The 19707-nt window shown below is 40.7% G+C and overlaps 1 protein-coding gene across 1 annotated transcript in view; it reads left to right on the top strand.

Annotated features, from left to right (window-relative positions):
* Positions 1–3410: 3410 nt before the first annotated feature.
* The window catches only part of CAMK2A (calcium/calmodulin dependent protein kinase II alpha), a 179236-nt gene continuing 162939 nt past the window's right edge, over positions 3411–19707 (top strand). The window contains exon 1 of the mRNA XM_054975219.1: positions 3411–3472. Within this exon, the coding sequence (XP_054831194.1) occupies positions 3411–3472 (62 nt within the window). The remainder of the gene's footprint in view (positions 3473–19707) is intronic.

Genomic DNA, 19707 nt, shown 5'->3' with positions numbered 1-19707 from the left:
CTGGCATGCACCTCAGGAGTGCATGCCATGCACGCACTCCACTCCTTGCGCTGGCTGCGGGAGCATCCCTGCGCTCCGATTTGGCCCCAAACTGGTCAAATTGGAGCGCGGGAGTGCTCCCGCGACTGGTGCGATGATGTCACTTACAGAAGTGATGTCATCATGCTGCCGCTGGAGCGTGCATGCACGTGTCAGTTCCAGGCCCCTATCCTCCCACTGAGAGGATAGAGGGACCTTGCAACCTTACATGTGGTGGAAAGTGCCATCAAGTAATAGCTGACTTATAGCTACTCTGCTGGGGTATTCAAGGCAAGAGATTAACAGATGTGGTTTGCCATTGCCTGCCTTGGTGGCCCTGGTCTGCTTTGAAGGTTTCGCATCCTATTACTAACCAAGGCCAACCTGGCATAGCTTCCAAAATCTGATGAGATTGGGTTTGCCTGGGCTATCCAGGTCAGGGTAGATACACCTAAGACTTCCAAAAAGGAGTTCTGAAAAAATCTAGATCAGCCATAGCTTTGCTTCTTTCTTAGTGTTACTAGGTCTTATGGTGGCTCCCAACCACATGCCCAAAATATTAACAATGAGTATGTTTAATAACAGAATATTAAAGGTAGGATTGTTTAATGGTGAAAACATCACAGGACTGCAACTAGGAAATGGTGCTGGGAGCGAATTTTGGAGAGTCACTTGCAAATTGCAAGAATCTGTTTGAATTGAAGGTCCTTGCTACACCATAAAGGCAAATGGATCTAAATACAAACAAGTCGATTTTCTTCCAAGTTCTTCCATTAAACCCCACTGCTTGTTTTCATGTTAATTTCAAGAATCTGTGAACTCTGCTGAATAAAACTACACACCAAGAAAAAGTGGAATTCAATCATTCATTTATTTTTATCCTACTTTTCAGTCAAAACTGGCTCCTAAAAGAGCTCATAGAAATAAAAAATGTACATATTGCAATTCAAATTGCATGCATGTGTTCTTCAGGGAAGGGATTCTCAGGGTCTCTCTAGAGGTGGAGCTGAATACAGGCAGAATGGAAGAACTCGTGGCTGCCTCCTGTATTCCTCTGGTAGCCTAACTGACAGACAATAAAGGGGAGAGCGTTCAGCTTGTGTTTAGGCACAATTATATACTTTTTAAATTTAAATGTTATTAATTTTAGAACAGAAGAGAATCTAGGCTACTACTGTACACTGTATACTGTCTGTTGTTGTAGGCATGCTCCTGCTAGGTAATTTCTGCATCATTTAAAATGTCATGTTTCAATTGCTTATGCTTTATTTCAGCTCTGTGTCAGATTTCTGTTTGTTTTTGAATCTCTGCCATCCAGACTTTATTGTATTGTTTATTGGATGTCCCAGCCATTCATCATGTTGACTTGCACTGCCCTGCCTTGAATCTTGGTGAGAATGGAGAACTATAAATAACATAAATAATGTATACACATGTGCATGTGTGTTTTGCCATTTTTATTCCTTAACCTTCCCTTCCTCTTTTCAAATCCTCTGTAAAAGCTTCTTTCAATATACCACCATTTATTCCTATGCACGATGAAGCAGTAATTGAATCCTACATGAGAAAAGAAGGAAAGGGAGAAAGAAGAATATGTAACCCCCACCCAAAACAGCTGATGGTCAATGAAACTATTTTAAAGAATTAAGAATCCAGCGCTTGTATGAATCATGCTCATTAAGCAAAACTGTATATATTTATTTTGCATAATTCTTCCCAAATAATCAATACATTGCAACACTTTCCCTATAAGGAAGGGCAAAAGAGGTTGGGGCTTTTTAATTCAGAAAAGAGATGACGAAGAGAAACATGAAATAAGTTTATACAGTGATGGATGGTGTGGAGAAAGGAGGCAGAGAATCTCCCCCCCCCCCCCGCCCATGACATTAGAACTCATAGAGATCAGTTCGCCCGGAGAAAATGGTTGCTCTGGAAAGTTGACTCTACCGTGCTGAGGTCCCCCCTCCCTAAACCATGCTCTCCCCAGGCTCCACCCCCAGTTCCACCTGGAACTGGCATCCATAGAAAAGGTACATTTAATTTCAGAAACCAATAAAAATGAGCCATCCATTGGCAGAGGTCAGTATCTGAAGGTAAAGAAGTGCAACCATAACAGTTCCTCTTATGTTGCATAGGCATGTACAGTGCACATGTATCTGCAAAGGTGCTGGGGAAATAAGATTCAAAAATAAATAAGCATTTGCATTCCCTCAGAAGAGTTGATATGGATTAAACATTACAAAAATATGAAAAACCTACACATGGTCAATATTTGCTGCTAAGCTGTGAGAAGGCTATCTTGTCACATCTCTGACTGCTTGGGAGGCAAGATTTTGGGGTTACTGACAAAAAATATGGCTCTGGGAAGTGAGGCATGCTTTCAGGATCCTTAACTTAGCCTACACTCCATAATCACTCCCACACAAGGACTGATGTCTGCTAGGCAACCTATCTCACCATATGAACACTTTCCCTTTGCAGCAGCTGCATATAACTAAAAACTGCATTATTCCATTCTTCTCTCATGCAATAAAGGTTTTAAAAAACTCCAACAGCAAAAACAGAAAGTGCATGAAATCTGGGCCAGAAACCCCACTGGGAATAAAGCTCAGTTGCTAATTTTTTCTGCTCCCCCTACAGGAAGAAATTCCAAATGCTTCCTACTTCATCCAGAAAACATCATGTAACCATTTACAGGTGTCCAGTCTGGATGATCTTAAGATAGGTTGAAAAGAAATGAAAGAAATAGCCACCTCCCCCATACTGCCCAAAGTACCTTTGGCTGAATAAATTGTCATGTTTCTTTAAACCTTGAAACTCTGCAGTTGCCCAGACAACAGAGCAATACCTGTCTTACTGGAGAATAAGATGCAGTTGCTAGGACAACAGCATCCTGTCTTTCCAGAGACCATCCTGTAATGTGGAAATGGTAGTTTCCATAGTAACCTTTTTGCCCCAGTTAATTCTCAGTGACATGACTTAATTTGCTTTAATATTTATATTTCACATTTTTAGAAAGCCCTTCTCCTTCAAGTCATCTTTAGTTTCAAGCTTCGGGTGCACTTTCCACAATCACAGAGTCAGGGCGTTAGAGAGCTGCAAAGTGCCAGGCAAAGCAGGTGTTTGGGAAGCAGTTACCCGGGCAACAGAAACAGGGCGTTCCAGAGGTGGTTGCTATGGGGAACTGGATGCTGACGAAGGCTTGTGAGGCTGAGAAGACAAATTGCCCTCATCATTATCTCTAGGCTTGTCAATCATACATATTCGCTTATTTACCTCTGAGAGGGAGAGCACACTAGGAGCGAAGAGAAAAATCAGGAAGTGTGTGCTCAAGAGAAGAGAGGTGTTTGAGTAGAACTCCACGCCAGGGGAGGCAGTCACCACCGTCCAGGATGGCAACCATCACCTGTACCCGGTTCACAGAAGAATATCAGCTCTTTGAAGAGCTGGGAAAGTAAGTCTGAGACATTTGAAAAAATTATTGTGTTGAAATGGAATGAGAATTTTGAAGTGAAGAATATTTGGGGGAGGATAAGGAAATGGCAACCAGAATGGGAACAGCTTGCATCCCAAGAGGAAAAAAAAGGCAATGGAGTGAACAATAAAACAAATTCACAGGATAGCAGAGTAATACAACTCTAAAGTGAACAGAAGGCGGATCCTCAGGAGGAAGAACTGATCCTGGGAGCTGGCACACAATTTCAGCCAGTTTCTTCAAATTATGATTTCATATTGCCCACTTTTACAAGTCAAAAAGATCAGCATGGGAATGGTTAAAATCATTTGATAGCATCTTTAACTGGCGGGGGGGGGGGGAATTGCTGCCAGTGATGGTGAAAAAATCCTGCTAATGAGGGCAAGGGCACTATGATCCCTCTTAAAAATTACCTTGGGATTCATATCCCCACCCCACCCCCTGAGAACTTTAATGTGCTTCATTTTCACAAGGAGCAACTTCCCAGGGAAGTTACTGTCTAACCAAAGGAACAGACTTTGGAGGTTCAGTGAGGGGTCCTAGATAGCAGTCATCCTGCTGCCCTTATCTACCAAACCCATGTGTGAAAGCATTCATTGGAATACAGTGGGAACAGTGTGAGGAGCTGGCAGCTGGATGTTGTGAGATTGTAATGAACAGATGGGGACTGTATTTAGTTTTGCATATTGGACTACATCTTTGCATGCACACCTAGGTTTGCATCTCTCTTTTACTGTTGGCTTGCACATTGTTTGTCTAAGTACATTTCTCTCAGGGAAAGAGAGAGCGCGCACATATGTGTGTTTCTTTCACTCTGTGTTTATACTGGAGTGTTTATTTTCTTCACACCTTGAAATATGTGGCAATTTACTTTGCATGATCAGACCTTCTTATAAGTATCTTTCATTATGCATCTATTTGTAATATAGAAGCAGTGTTGGTATATATGCATATTTGTATATTATCTGTTTTATTTATCAGACACATTTATATTGTATATGCATGCTCGGCAAGATATCTCCTATAAATGATCCCTAATTATGTGCATGTATGAATTTTGTGTATGTGTTTGTTGGAATCATGTACAAATTTTTCTGTGTATGTTCTCCAAGTGTCTTGATATCCATTTATTTTTTTGTTGAATCCCTCATTTTCTGAGTGTGCAACATATTGTGGATATGTGCCTCTGATTTAAATATGTAGATGTGTCTGTTAGCAGGTATTAATGTTTCTTTAAGTGAACATAGTGATACTTGTGTGTGTGTGTGTTTATGTTTATGTTTGAGTAGCCTGAAATAATTTTTGGATATATATAAGTATAGAAGTATGCAGAACTACAGAAAATATATAGGGCAAGAAAGAAGGAAAAAGAAAGGAAAAGGCAATCTGGCTCCTCTATTGTAGGTGGCTAGTACATGTCTAAAGCAGAGTATAAGGCAGAGAGGGATAAATTCTTTAAGAGTCAACTCTGACAGTTGAGTTAAACTGGTTTATACAAGCAATGTCCCTCTGACTTGTGTACATTTATGTACATACACAGAGAACCTATTGATTCACCAGACGTATTAATTTTTAAAAAAAATCACATTTGAAAGATTCAGTCGTGCAAGGGTGGTGGAAGGATGAGTCATTTGTCAGATCTCTACAATAAGTAGAGATACAGCTTTCATTTCTGCTTAGGAGATATACAGTGTTCTTTAACAGATGCCCAAGAAAGAGTCAAACCAATTTCTTCAAGAGATGATTAACAGTGCAATCCTATGAAGAGTTACTCCAGTTTAAGCTCATTAACTTCAATGAACTTAGACTGGAGTAACTATGCATAGGATTACACTGTAAATCCACCCCCAGCCCTCAGACAGGTACCATTTCAAGTGGAGACTAGTACTGTAGCGCTCATAAGAACTACAAGCTTGGATGGAAGGATTCTAATGAGCTGTGTTTAAATGATATGTAGATTAGAAAAAGAACTGTAAAGAGAGGATAGAGTGTACCAACTGAGCAAATTATGTAACACTGGCCCCTAAAACCAGCTTTCTTAGATGGTCTCACTGTGTGGTCACCGACATTTTTGATTTGAGTTTTTTATTCCTTTGGATCTTTGCTCACACTTCACTCAAGAAGTCTGTGTACATAAGAGTGTGGAAAAGGCTCCATTTTTCTCCTCCTTTAATCTAGCTCAGAGAGAGGGGGAAGCCAAACTAGGATTGTTGTCATACAGAAGCCTACAGATTGCTGAATGTATATACGTCTATAAGGTGTTATCAACAGTGATCCAGGAAAAAGGGTTATGTATTGCATAGGATGTGATCGTGTCTTTACAGAACTGCCCTACACACATTGTCTACTACCCAGACTTTTCTTTGGGCACTGACATACATTGTTGTAATGTTATCTTGATATACATTACGTTACCTAACATGATTGCAAAATGGCTACTTCCTCAGGCAGAGAGAGAGAGAGAGTAAAACAAATGGAACTTGCTTGCTTATGCAAAGTATTGTGGTTTTTTCTTAAGATGTTTTAAGGAATCCTCATATGTAGAACACTGTTGGAGATTGTCTCCACAGGATATTAAGAAGTTAATGTAATGAGTCCTTCTTCAAATACGAACTGAAGCAAAGAATTTAGACATTTTACCTTCAAAACTTATCCACCCATTTTGGTAACATGTATGTTGTCATCATACTAACCTGCTAATAAAGAGCCCACTGGATTTTCTCAACAGTCTCTCTCTCTCTCTCTCTCTCTCTCTCTCTCTCTAATTGATTATTTAGTGGATAAGATCATCATTCTTATTAGTGTATATTATATTTTTGCAAAATTGCTTAGAGCTATTTATTATGTAAATATGCAACAAAAAGGTAGTCCTTATTTTAAAGAGTATATAGCCTAATTTCAATCAATAAAGTGATAATGGGGTTATACCTCTCACAAGAATAAAGATGGCCACATTCTTCCCCAATCAAAAATCAAGGGTTGAATTAAGTCATTCTTGCTACAGCACTCTTCATATACATACTACCGGTTATAGAGTGTGTGCTAGGTGGAAGATTAGTGCATCTCCTGGTTGTCTTTCTAGGGATGAACCAAGTTACTTAAGTAATCAAATGTATTTATTATAGAAAATCCTTTTATTGACATCTATGTTCACCTCTAATTTGATTGAAAAGTCAAACTTTGAGCATTGCTTTGATAGAAATTTTTGGATGTATCCAAAAAAAATCATTTTAAGTCCACCCCAAACAATATTTTTCCAGGGGAAAAACTGTTCACAGTTTATTTATTAATTGACATGTTTTACACCAAATGGTTCCTAAACTGGCTTTTCCACAGTTGCGGAAGAAATTGTTTTCAGAATTCTCTTCAAGAATGGGTAGCTAAAGCATCATAAAATCTAGATTTGGATTTCCTCAGCTTTAATAACTGTAGATGTTTATAGTACACGCAGAATAACACTGTAACCCATTTTGCAGGTGCTTGTGTGATGATGCTGGGTGTGTGTGCATGTGTGCACGCCAATGTATATATAGTTGGTAAGGCAATATTTACATTACTGTGTCATGTGTAGCACTAATATATGGCTTTAAAATGACAGGAAGGTATACCTGGGTTAACCATTTGGAAAAGTGTTCTCACATAAGATTAATTAAGCAATGGAATAAGCAGCCTAGGACAACAGGACTCTGTTTACAAAGAAGGATGGGAGATGCATATGATATCTATAACTAAAGCATCCTTTTCATAATGGTATTCAGAAAAAGAGCTCTTGTATGTATGAGGCCTGCCGAATCAGTGTGTGTGATATCTCCAGTTTAAATAGAGGTTATGCCATACCCCCTGTTGATCATTCCTAGTCCTAGCAGACTGACACAGTCAGCAATAGTACCACCAGCATCTGTTGCAAATAAAAACCGCCAGTAGCCCCCCAATCTCATGCTAAATACTATACCCTCTAACAAGGAATCGGTTAAAAAAATCAAGAACAATGTTATTTATCTCATGTCTACATATCAAGAGACAAGAACTAAAGAATCATACATATGTTGTTCTATGCTTAGAAGCACTACTTTTGTTTTATCTTTTGACACAGCCCCAAAGGTAAAAAAAAACCCAAATTCAAGATTAGTTTCTGTATCTTGTAATTGTTTGAAAGAGGATCATAGAGTTCCACTTTTGTGTGTGTGTGTGTGGGGGGGATAATTTCAATTATATTTCATTTCCTGATGTTTGATGACTGATACAATTTGAATTTTCCTTTCACAATCTATTTTCTTTTTGTAAATGGATTTCGGTAAGCTACAATAACTATAGTTAAATTCTTAGAAATCTAATATCATGTTTAACCTTTTCTTATTAAACATTCTCTGTTTTAAGGAATGAAAGAAAGAAGACCATGACTAGTTCTGGTCAGAAAGACATTGCATAAACTATTATACAACAGCTCAGGGCTTACAGCAGGATTTTTATATTAATTAAAGGCTAGGAGGCTCCTTTGGAGAAAAGATTACTGCTACCTCATTATGCTGGGCGTTTGTCTTCTTTCTTACTAGTCACAGCATTTGGTACCTTACCAAATGGGGGGTGGGGAATATTTCTTTGAGAAAATGATGGTACCTTACCCCTCCCCAGAGCAAAATTATGAGAATTATTTTTTATTCTCTGGGTGGTAGTAATGAGAATTAGAAAGCAGAGGTGAAAAGGTGGCATGTCAACAACTCGATGTGTCTTGATGTGTCCTTTTTTTGACACTGTTGAATGCCTCTGTTCAAAATATGCCTGTTTTCTTCCAGCATGAGGAGGCAACAGTCTCAGAATTTAGTTCATCTTCTTGCATTCCTTGAACGTGGCAGTGTGGCCAAAATCCCAGCAGCCTCTCTTCAAAGGTGAAGAGGGAAAGCTGGCTTCTCTTCCTCAAGGCCTTACTGTTAAAACAGCTGAGTCAAAGAACAGAGAGAGGTTGATACTTTGAAGAAAGCAGACAATTTTCTTTCTTATAATTGTTATAAAATAAAAGCATAGTCAGTCCCAAGGAGAGTGGGGAGGAGAGAAGATTACTAAGGGAAATAAAGGAGAACGAGGAGGGCAGGCTACTGTGGGGCCAGGGTGGGGGGATATTTCTTTGAGAAAATGATGGAACCAGAGCAAAACAAAAGGAACAAAACACCTCTTTTTGAATTCTTCAAATCCACCCCCATGGCAGGTGAAAGAAGGGGTTGAATGAAATTATCATGTGGTGCTATATAATCATTCCCAGAGCTGTAGAAGAAGAGAAATCTTCTTAAAAATAAGAATAAAAATCACAACCTACACTTTTCTTTCCACAAAGAGATATACCCTGAAACCGATTTGAAGAAGGAAGTGTGGAAGGGAGGCAGGCAACCTCACAGGCTGGTGCTGGCAAGGGAAGTGTGAGGAGAGGAGAATAAACTGTCCTTGAGCCATAGGCACTGGTCATGTGGAGTATAGGCTTGTAAGCTCTCAGAACTGAAAAGCTGCTGTCTCCTCATTGCTACAGTGGAAGTCTAACGCTGCTACTTTTCTTGCCTGAGATGCAGGCCCCATGTCACTCGTTGTTTTTCCCAAGACAAAGGGTGCAGTATCAAGAGGTGAGACCACATGCTAGATCTACTGTTTGTTGCAGGTCTCTAGTATTCCTTGTACTGTAGTAAAGAGGACATAACACACCTTCATAGTGGCATTCTGAACTGCAGAATAAAGCTGAAAACATGGAAAGTAGAAGAATACATCTCCCTACAACTACCACTTCAGAAATTAGAAGCTGGTTGTGCAATGTGCATGGCCAATGTTGATCCCTGGCTGTTCCTCCTATGTGAGATAGACTGCTATGAATATAAGGAAGACCAGTGTAAAGCTAGTACCTGCTACATTCTATAATAAAGGGCACTTCCAAACATCTGAGAAATTTCCCCATTGACCTACAGTTAGGACATCAAGGGTATGTCAAATGTAGCGATCAACAGAGGATGTTTCTTCTTGAAGAAAAGTCTTATTTATCTCCCACATCCTTCTCTTTATAGGATGAAATCCCCACAGAGTAGGTGTAATGTATTTCAAGCACTCTTTTCCTCAAGATAAAGTATCTGTATTAATGATGACTGCATCCCCCCTGCCCTCCCTGTAACAAAAGTATTGTACTGGTTGAATATGTTTTCCTTGTGCATATTGCTCAACTACAGAACATCTGTAGATGGGCAGAGTCACATCAGTTAATCTTGTGACTGCATTAATCCTAGTGGTTGCCACTCTTATTTTACAGCATTGAAATGAAGGCTAGGCAACATGATTTGTCAGCCAGGCTCATAGTGTTTTCAGCCAAGACAGAAGTTGATTCTCATTACCTTCCATTCCCACACATTATCTTGTACTGGGCATGAATTAGAATCCCTTTATACAGTGTGTGCACACACTTTGTTCCCCTGTCTTTCAAGATCTGTTCCAGTTCCAGTGGTTGTGTTACTAGTATGTACCCTGAATACAGCACTGAAAACAATGAAAGGGGGAATGCACAATATTTTTGCATCAATGTGATAGATAAATAATTAGAGGTATTGCATTGCTACTATCCATTTCAATGAGGGTAGCTAGTGCTCTGTTTGTTTTAGATGCCTGCATATTGAGGGTACAACCGTCCCAGAGGCCCAGCTACCAAACATTTATTAAGGTGTTTGCAGGAAGGGTTACAGGGCAACAGGACGTGGAGGCTTTTAATTTATGACTACTAAAGCAGGCTGCTGCTGTAGTATGGATTTTGTATTATTCCCTTTCCAAAGGTGCTATATGTGTTCTTTTGGGATTTAAAATGTTCTCACACTTATCGTTGCAGTTAACTTCACTTGTAATAATTCTTTGTGGTAGCTAGACTGTATCATTAGATATATACTGACAATATAGCAATCAAAATAATAATAATTGTACATATGAGGCCTTAAAAGGTTTCTGCCTTTCTGGCTGCTGGATGATACTGCTTTACAAATGGCAGGTCCAAGTGGAAAGCACGGCAATTCCAGAGTTTCCCATCCCTCATTCTTCTCAGAACACATGGTGAAGGAAATTGTCCACTGGGTAGCAGTTACTGGTAGCCAGAAGGGTGTTATGGGGAGGAGCAAGTTGGTTCTGAAATGTTTCTCCTTATACTTTTGAGTAGAAAACAGATGCAATCTGGAATCTGATATGACAGCTTTAAGCCCTTCAAATTTCCCTCTTCACTCCTGAGAATGTGATACTGTTTGAGCACACAACTTTTGTGGTCTTATACTGAAAAATTAGGGCTATGTTGACGACACACCATCTTCAGACCTAGAAACTGACTTAAATTTCACTCCCTACAAATTTCTTTTTCTTTTAAAAATACTTTTTTAAATAATTGAGGCTTTTGAGACCATTTAGTCTTCTAGTCTTCAATGAGGACAATGCCTGGACTCAGGGTGCCAACTAGCATTCAAATGGCCTATTATGAGGGGATTATACAGTAGGTTTGATTTAAACAACTAAGAAACCAGTTTATTTCAGTGGAGTGTGGGGCTTGGTTGTTTCTTTGTTTTCCTTTTCTCCAGTGAGCTCAGTATTACAGTAACACAGTTACTGGAGAGCTGGTGCATGAGAAACTGTAACAGTTACAAAGCAGGTTTCTTATTTGACTTATTCAGATTTATAATGTAGAACAGAAAAGCTTTCGCTTTGAACTGCTTTTGACAGGAACAGCACTCCAAACCTACTTATCTTCAAAATACCCAATTTTCCCAAGCCTCCTAACTCTTCTCCAGCCAAAATCCAACAACCCTAAACTGTCAGTTGGCCAGCAGTTAAACTGCCAAAGAACCCCCCCCTCCTCCCCGCTGTCACCGCTGTTTTCGACTCTCCCATCCACTATTTGAATATGATTGGCTGAGCCTCATGGAATGCAGAACTTGAAACTGTCCACCACACTAGGGCTGATCAAAGGCTTCTCTCTTCCTCTTTGTACTCCCTTCTCTGGAATTCTATATTATGCATAGTCCCATCATCTTTTTAATGGATTGGTTTATTTTATATGCTGTCGCCACTTGGTCCATGATTTCAATAAAACGGTTGCAGGGATGGAGATGCTACTTAACATTCCTTTCCCTACTTGTTTTCCTGCTGAAAATTGGACTAAGTTGTTTTGGCACCACTAGGAAAACCCCAAAAGTATATGTAAAAGTTCCTCAATAGGGGTTAGAGGGTGGTGATTTTGAGCCTGGAGTTCTCTTAAAATTACAACCGATCACTCCAGTTTACAAAGAACAGTTCTCCTGAAGAAATGGCAGCTTCAGAGGGTGAACAGCTATTACATCATTTCTGAGCTCCTTTCCTTCCTCAAACTCTATCCTTCCCAGGTTCTGTCCCCAAATCTTCAGGAACTTCCCAATCTAGAGTTGGAAACCTGCCTGTGTATCACAGCTATAATCACTGCAGTGTCTAAATTAAAAGTCCTTTAAAAGGATAATGGAATGTCATGTAATTCTTCAAATCCAACCCTGGGTTAATGGGTTATTTATAAAAGTGAGTGGTCATCAGGAGAAAGGCACGCTGGCAAATCTGACTAGTGCTGATTTTTGAATAGGAGCCTACTGGGTAAATTTCCCAGCACTTCAAATATATTTTTAAGTGGACCAGATGCTGCATATAAAGGAAGGAGCATACAAATAACATTCTGACCTATTACAGCATTTCTATGAATTGTGCTTTAAAACGTGGTGCATATTCGATAAGTCATTACCTCCAATAACTTCCATCTTTAAGAATATAAGAAAAGCCTTGCTCAAACAGACCCCATAGGTCAGCATTCTGTTTCTAAAAGTAGCAAGCCGAATGCCACACTTCATGTGTGAGAGAATGCAGATTGATTTGGGCCTTTTGTTTTTTTTAGTTTTTCCAGATGTGGTATGTTGTAACATGGTCACCTGATGGAGTATTCACAAGCCTGCCTCATCATTCTGAAATCACGGGGAATATCTCTTGAATGATCCCTGTAGATAATTGCCAAAATGATACTGTCCACAAGCGCATAACGGTGCAATACTGATGTCACAGATTCATTCATATAGAATCATTTTGAAAGAAGAAAGTGTGGGGTGAATAAGTGCCAAACAATTTTATGAATAAATCTCTCTTCACCTTTTTATGGATTGTTTTTGTACTATGTATGTGATCATTTAGAAGGCTGGATAGAGAGATACATCTGAGGAAAGGGAGCACAAGCACATGCATGTCTGAATGCCAGCAGAGAGACTTCACCCACGCAGCCACCTACATGAAACCTGAAACACGGACACAATGAGTACCAGCTTCAATACATAATGCTCTATGCAATATGTTCTTGTGCACATATCCTTCTGGTTACTTCCTGAAAATGTACACACTAAATCTTTGACAGAAAAGAGGGAGACTTTTCCTTCCATTGTCATTTTAGACACAAGATTTGTACACCTTCACCACACAGGATTAAAGATTGTTTTCATCACCAGATCTACTCACTGTAGATGGCAGGTGTCAGGGTCTGCACTAGGTGAAGATGAGCTAATACTTTAATCAAATTTTAATAGTTTTGTTCTGATAGTCTGGCCCTTTAAATGTTATCCCAGCTGCATGGGAACTATTTCTAGAACTGGCTGCTTATGGTAACATTTAAGGGTGTGCACTGAGAAAATTTTCATTTCAGTTTCAAATCCAGAGTTTTTGAATTATTTACCGTTATTGTTTTTTTCTGGGTGGAGCTTCACCAGTTTGGCTCTAATCCATTTGGTTTTTCTTGTTATCGTGAGTATCAGACTTGTTCTTTACAGTGAGGCCTTTGAGGCTCTTTGGGCAGCTGTTTTTGCAGTTAATTTATTTATTATTTATTTATTAGATTAGATTTTTAGTCCGTCCTCCTTGCCAGGCGGGCTCAGGGCAGAGTACAACATTCCAGTTTACATAAAATACAATTTTAAACAGATAAAACATTACAGTAAAATTAAAACAATTGTATACAATAAAACTTCTCCTCAAGATGGCGACGGTAAAATACTGCATTTCAGGCACGGCCCATATGTATATAGGATGGTGGACAGATCTTTTCAGTATGGCTGGCGGGGGCCCAGCCTAGCCTCCGCCATATGCCTGGTGGAACATCTCTGTCTTACAGGCCCTGTTGAAAGATAATAAATCCCACCGGGCCATGGTTTCATCAGAGAGAAAGTTCCGCCAAGCCAGTGCCAGGACCGAAAAGGCCCTGGCTTTGGTCAAGGCCAGGTGAGCCTCCCTTGGGCTAGGGAACACCAAAAGTTGTTTATTTGTAGAACGAAGTGTCCTCTGTGGTACATAAAACAGCACCAAAATAGCACAGAACACAGTCCTCCCTCTAAACCATTGACCCAGTAAACTTGAACCCCCACAACAATGGGGTTTAGTGTTTACGGACCCTGAAGAATGCTTGGGGAAGGTGCCAAGAAGAGTGCTGGCCTTGTTCTTTTCAAGGAGAGTGGGTGGGCAAACGAGACTCTTTTGAGGCTGCTGTTTTCACATTTAACCAAAACCTGCACCAGCCATTAGTCCTCCTCCCTCGAAGCCATTGATCCATGGAGTTTTCTCTCAAATACACTATACACACACAACAGCAATGGACCCGGAAGAAGGCAAGGGACGGCAGGTGCACACTATGGTATGAAACTGGCTGTCACAGAGGTAGTGGGGTGGTGGTGGCAGGATAGGACCCAAGCAGGAGCCTGCTTCAACCACCACAATGCAGAGACATTAAAAAACATCTTGCTTTTTGTTCACTCCCCCACCCCCCAAGTAATGATAGTGCCTATAAATTATTACCTTTGTGTTCTGCTGTTACCTCTTGCTGCCATGTTTCCATGTGCTTTGAATTTTTGTTCTCACAGTGAGAGGCAAATCCTTTTGATGTTCAACATTCCACTGCAAAACAGATTGTATGTGTGTATTCAAATTACCATCAACCTCCACTGCCCAAGTGCAGGCAGACAGCACAATTGTCTCAACCCCTCCCCCGCAACACAGACCTATGTTTTCCCCATAAGTTTTCCTCTGTAGGCAGGAAGGATTGTTTTTGTAAGGTCAAAGTAAGTCAATGGCTCAGAGCAGGGCTTTTTTTCTGGGAAAAGAGGTGGTGGAACGTAGTGGGTTGCCCTCAGAGAAAATGGTCACATGGCTGGTGGCCCCGCCCCCTGACCTCTAGACAGAGGGGAGTTTAGATTGCCCTACGCGCGGCTGAGCAGCGCGTAGGGCAATCTAAGCTCCCCTCTGTCTGGAGATCAGGGAGCGGAGCCACCAGCCATGTGACCATTTTCAAGAGGTTCTGGAACTCCGTTCCACCACGTTCCTGCTGAAAAAAAGCCCTGGCTTAGAGGAGACTTGACTTAAATTTGATGTGCATTTTTTAAAAAAAATAATGTTTTGGTGGATGCTGGATGGGGAGGGATGGTTTTGTAGTAGGATAGAGAAACCTGAACAAAAAACTAAATTGTTTGTTGCATAGGAAGAAACTGTGAAGTAACTGAAGTTTCATTGAGTACAGGTTTGCTATTTGACTCAAAGAAAGATAGAGCCCCAAAAGACTATGATTAAAGTCTTCTAGGGCTTTTATCAAGTTTGCTTGATTAAACAGAATACTTGTACCCCACCCAGCAGCACATTTCCTCACAGTAACCAACCATCCAAGTGGCCTGATGGTAGTGGGGGAGACAGACCAGTGCCCAGGTAGTGCTCCAAAAAAAAAAAAAGCCAAGATGCACATTCCCCTTTCCCTCCAACAAAGTTAACTAAATGAATATTTCTGAAGTCTATAGACAGGGAGAGGTTGGTGCTCTTCCCCCTGAGAGGACCTGATTGGCATGGATATGATGCCATTGCCCAGGTAGTTCACATTTGTGCACATTCCCCTTTTCTGCCAAGTGAGTTAATTAAGTGGTATAACATAATGGCTGATTCCACACTACCTTAGCTCCCGCTTTTCTCGTGCAATGATTGCATCATCAGTTATTGCGCAGTCTTCGCTCGTTTGTCCACATTACCCCTGGAACAGTGTTTCTCCTGCGCAATCAGATGATCACATCCCCTTTTAAAAAGACACATCCAGGGGCAGGAAAAACCTGAACAGCCCTGTTTTTTTTTTTAAAAAGTCAAATTGACGCTATATCGACGAGTAAGCATCCTGGTTCAATGGTACAACGACACCATTAATATAATATATATTAAAAAATCACCCGAGACACTTACGATGAGCGCTCGGAACATCACAGCCTGCATGCTGGTTGAAATCATCTGGGAATGGGTGAGCGGTCACGATCACCTACAGCAGCATCCCACAGCAGAGCTCCATTTTGTCTTTGGAAAATTGACATCTGTGCCTAACTCGTCGTCACAGTCCGTGTCAGGGCGTAACATGAGCCATGATTTCAGTATCATGTGGATGCCCCCCCCCAAATATATAAATTGAATTAACATATGAAATTGTTCCTCTGATATTTGAGGTCTGCCCGCTTTTTTAAAATGAGATTAATATGATGAGATGTCGCCATATCGACACGGTACTCTTTTATTTTTTTAAAAAAGGGGTGGGGACAAAGGCGGAGAATTACTCCTTAATTGGGAGGCGGGTCAAGAGAGGCTCGGAATTCAACGGAGGGCATTTATTCATCAAAAGATAACCCGCGGCGAAAGTGCAATGGGCTGTGGTGACGCCATGCTGAATTAATGATGGCTTCGGAGATGATGCGTGTGAACAGATGAAGGAATGGCGCTGCGGAAGCGAAAAACTGCCGCGAGAATGACGGTAGTGTGGATTCAGCCAATGTAAGCGCTCTGTCTCCTTGGTATCCGATTGGCAGACAATGCCGTTAAGGAAAACAAGATGCTGCCACCCCAGTGCCTGCCTGCCTGCTTGCTGTTGCCAGTCTGCAGTAAGAAACAAAATGAAAAAAAAAACATGATGTTTTCAGTGGGAGGGTGTTGTTACAACTTTGCTCCTCATATTTGGTTCACTGTTCTGGAAGCCATTTAAACTAAACGAAACAGTGATTTCAGTATGTATTTCCAGTGTTTGTTTCATTTTGTACACCTTTAGTTCCTAGGTTTTGTATTTTAAGGGATGTCAGTTTGAGGAAACCTAAACCCCATGCCTGAACTGAGATACTTGATGGTAGATGCTGGGCAAAATATAGAAGAGATACTCTGCAGACTATATTCTACACCACAGGCAAATTCTAAGAACAATTCTTTCTGTCATTTAAATCAAGACAAACCATCTGTGCACATCACAAATTTCCTCTGCATTGAAACAGACCCTTTGGGATTCCCACAAATTCTCTGACATGATTAGACCTAGCCCAACATCATCCAGGGGTCCCAAATAGCTAAACCAGTCCTGTGAAATGGCAGAGGTTGGATCACATAGTGTTTATTCATGCCCCATAAAAACATTGCTGCCCAAGTGCACAAATAGGCAAGCTGAATATTATTTACAACATATTCAACACCTACACTAATTTACGTTTTGTGAACACGTGCTAGGATACATGTGGACAGGTGGAACATCAGAAAGCCAATAATGAGTACAAACTAGAGCATTGTTTTCTCTAAGTTACCTCTTTCTTGCCTTAATCCTGACTTCTTGTTTTAATTAGGATTGCATCTCTTGGTGTTATAAAGGCTAGAATGTTTGAAAAGTGAAAAATGAATCAGGAGCACAGCATCATAGAAAAAGTATGTAAGGCACTGGTTTCCCTAATACCCACACACACATTCACTCTATGTACTATGCATACCCCTGCATACTGTATGCAAATATGATTATTTACATTTTACTCTACCTTTTTCCAAAGAGATCAGGGTCTACCCACCTCTATGGGGACTGGTACCTTGGTTCTCCCTGATCCTGGTCTGGCACTAACCACTACACAATTATGCTTGCTTGTTCAGATTGCTATGTGCATACTTTGTCTAAACAGCTGTTTTTTGCCATTTTGCTCTCAAACTGGATTTGAATGAGGAGCAGCTTTTAATATGAATTTCTTCCTATGAAAGAAAGCAATAAATAAACTGGATAATGGCTAGGCATGTGGTCCAGAACAGAGGGGTAGGGAAATTCCATCTCCAGTCATTTCTCAAAAATAAACTGTGTGTATGCGTATAAAACTTAAGAATAACTTGTATTCTGGAAGCATAGATACTATAGGGCTGCCAACTTCCAGGTGGGGGCTGGAGTTCTGGAACTACAACTGATCTCCAGACTACAGAGATTGGTTCCCCTAAAGAAAACATTTTAACTTAATTTTATGTAAATAATTTAAAAGAAAAGTTAATCAGGCACCCACAGGGTTTTTTTTTTTTTGCTGCAACAAAAATGTTCTAGCTCTATAAAAACACTTTACTACATAGTAGGGTAAAAAGGGTATATTTGGTAGGAAAAACAACAAATAGTTTCTGACTACATCTTGATCGTCTCAACTAGAGAGAGAAAAGCTTAGACTGCATGGTCTAGTGAAGTAGTAGAAGTGTAGTAGACTGTAGTAGCAGATGACTGAACAACGAGCAATAAAACCTTAGCCCCCCACCAAAAAAAACGGCTCATCCAACAGACTATCCTAGATTCTCTCATTCAGGGCCAAGCTACACATGACGAATGACACTTGAACGGCAAGTGGATTGAGTGGAGGGCAAGTGAACAGGGAGAAATACACTTGCTGTTCAAGTGTCATTCGTCATGTGTAGCTTGGCCCTCAGACTAAAGACACCCACTTTCTCTGGCGGACTTCTCTCGAGGCCTAAGTGGTCCTATGCTAACTAGCTATCTGACTAAACAAACGGAACAACAATTTAACTCTTTCATGACTGAGTGTAGGACATTTGCAAAAAGTTCAACCAATGTTCTACTTCGTTACTAATTATTAAAATAAAAGTTTCAAGAACAAATGTTTTCTCAGGAAAAATTGACCCTAAGTGACTATCCTGTAATAAGATCCAGAGGAGTTAGCCGTGTTAGTCTGTAGTAGCAAAATCAAAAAGAGTCCAGTAGCACCTGTAAGATTAACCAATTTTATTGTAGCGTAAGCTTTCGAGAATCACGTTCTCTTCGTCAGATGCATGGAGGGCATCTGACGAAGAGAACGTGATTCTCGAAAGCTTATGCTACAATAAAATTGGTTAGTCTTAAAGGTGCTACTGGACTCTTTTTTATCCTGTAATAAGCTTTTCTATATAACTACCAGCCAATCCCCACTACTTTGCCACTGAATAAAGTATGTGCTAGAAAAATATCATTTCCCCCCATACTCACAAATAAGGCCTACGCATCTCTCGCTGTCCCTTCATATAGTGGAATCCTAAGCAGAGTTATACCTTTCTAAATCTATTGAAGTCAGTGAAGGATATAACTGTTTGCACTAAGAGTTACTTAAAATGTAACAGATGCTTTAAAGCAGGACATTCATTATCCTGACATCTAGGACTGCCAGCACCCTGGAGAAAAAGCATATTGCCCCCTTAACAGAGGCTTAATGGGATATTATTTACGGTATGATGCTACTAACTTCCATGACATGAAAAGCTTCACCTGCCTGTTTCTAAACATTAATCTTCTGTTATAGAGACAGAACATTTATTTTCCAGGTTGGCAACCCTATGACAATCCAAATTCCCTGGCTTATTTCCAATAGTCATAACTATTAGGGCCAAACTAGACATTATGGCATCAATGGGTCTGACCATGGATTCCACTGCCATTTTAGAGCTGAACTCAGCCATTTTAAAATGCCATGAGGGCAGAGCAGGGAAACAGGTGCTCTTGTTCCCCTACCCCCTGTCTTTTCAAGTGCCAAAACAGACTCCTGTGGCTGTTTTGGCACTTGATGAAGATTGGAGGGGGTAGGGATCCCATTTCCCTGGTGGGAGTGGAGGATTCCTTGTTCCTCCTAGCCTCTGCCCTCTCCCCTGGTTGGCCAGGGGAAAATGGCATGGGAAAAGGGCCTGGGACCTTCAGAGCTCCAGAGCATGCTCCTGTGCCAGGAATGACCTCATTCCAGTGTGACAAGGAAGTGGCCCCCATGTGCACTCCCCATGGCCTCTCTGCCCCCCGTTTGGGCCCAGGGGTCCTGGCAACCTGGGGCGAGGGGGAAGAAAAGAACACCAGGCCTGGTCAGGATTGGGCTGCAGCATTTTTAAATGGCCCA

Source organism: Eublepharis macularius, chromosome 4 (assembly GCF_028583425.1).
Source record: "Eublepharis macularius isolate TG4126 chromosome 4, MPM_Emac_v1.0, whole genome shotgun sequence".
In the NCBI taxonomy this organism is placed as follows: Eukaryota; Metazoa; Chordata; class Lepidosauria; order Squamata; family Eublepharidae; genus Eublepharis; species Eublepharis macularius.
This window is presented reverse-complemented; position numbering and strand designations above follow the sequence as displayed.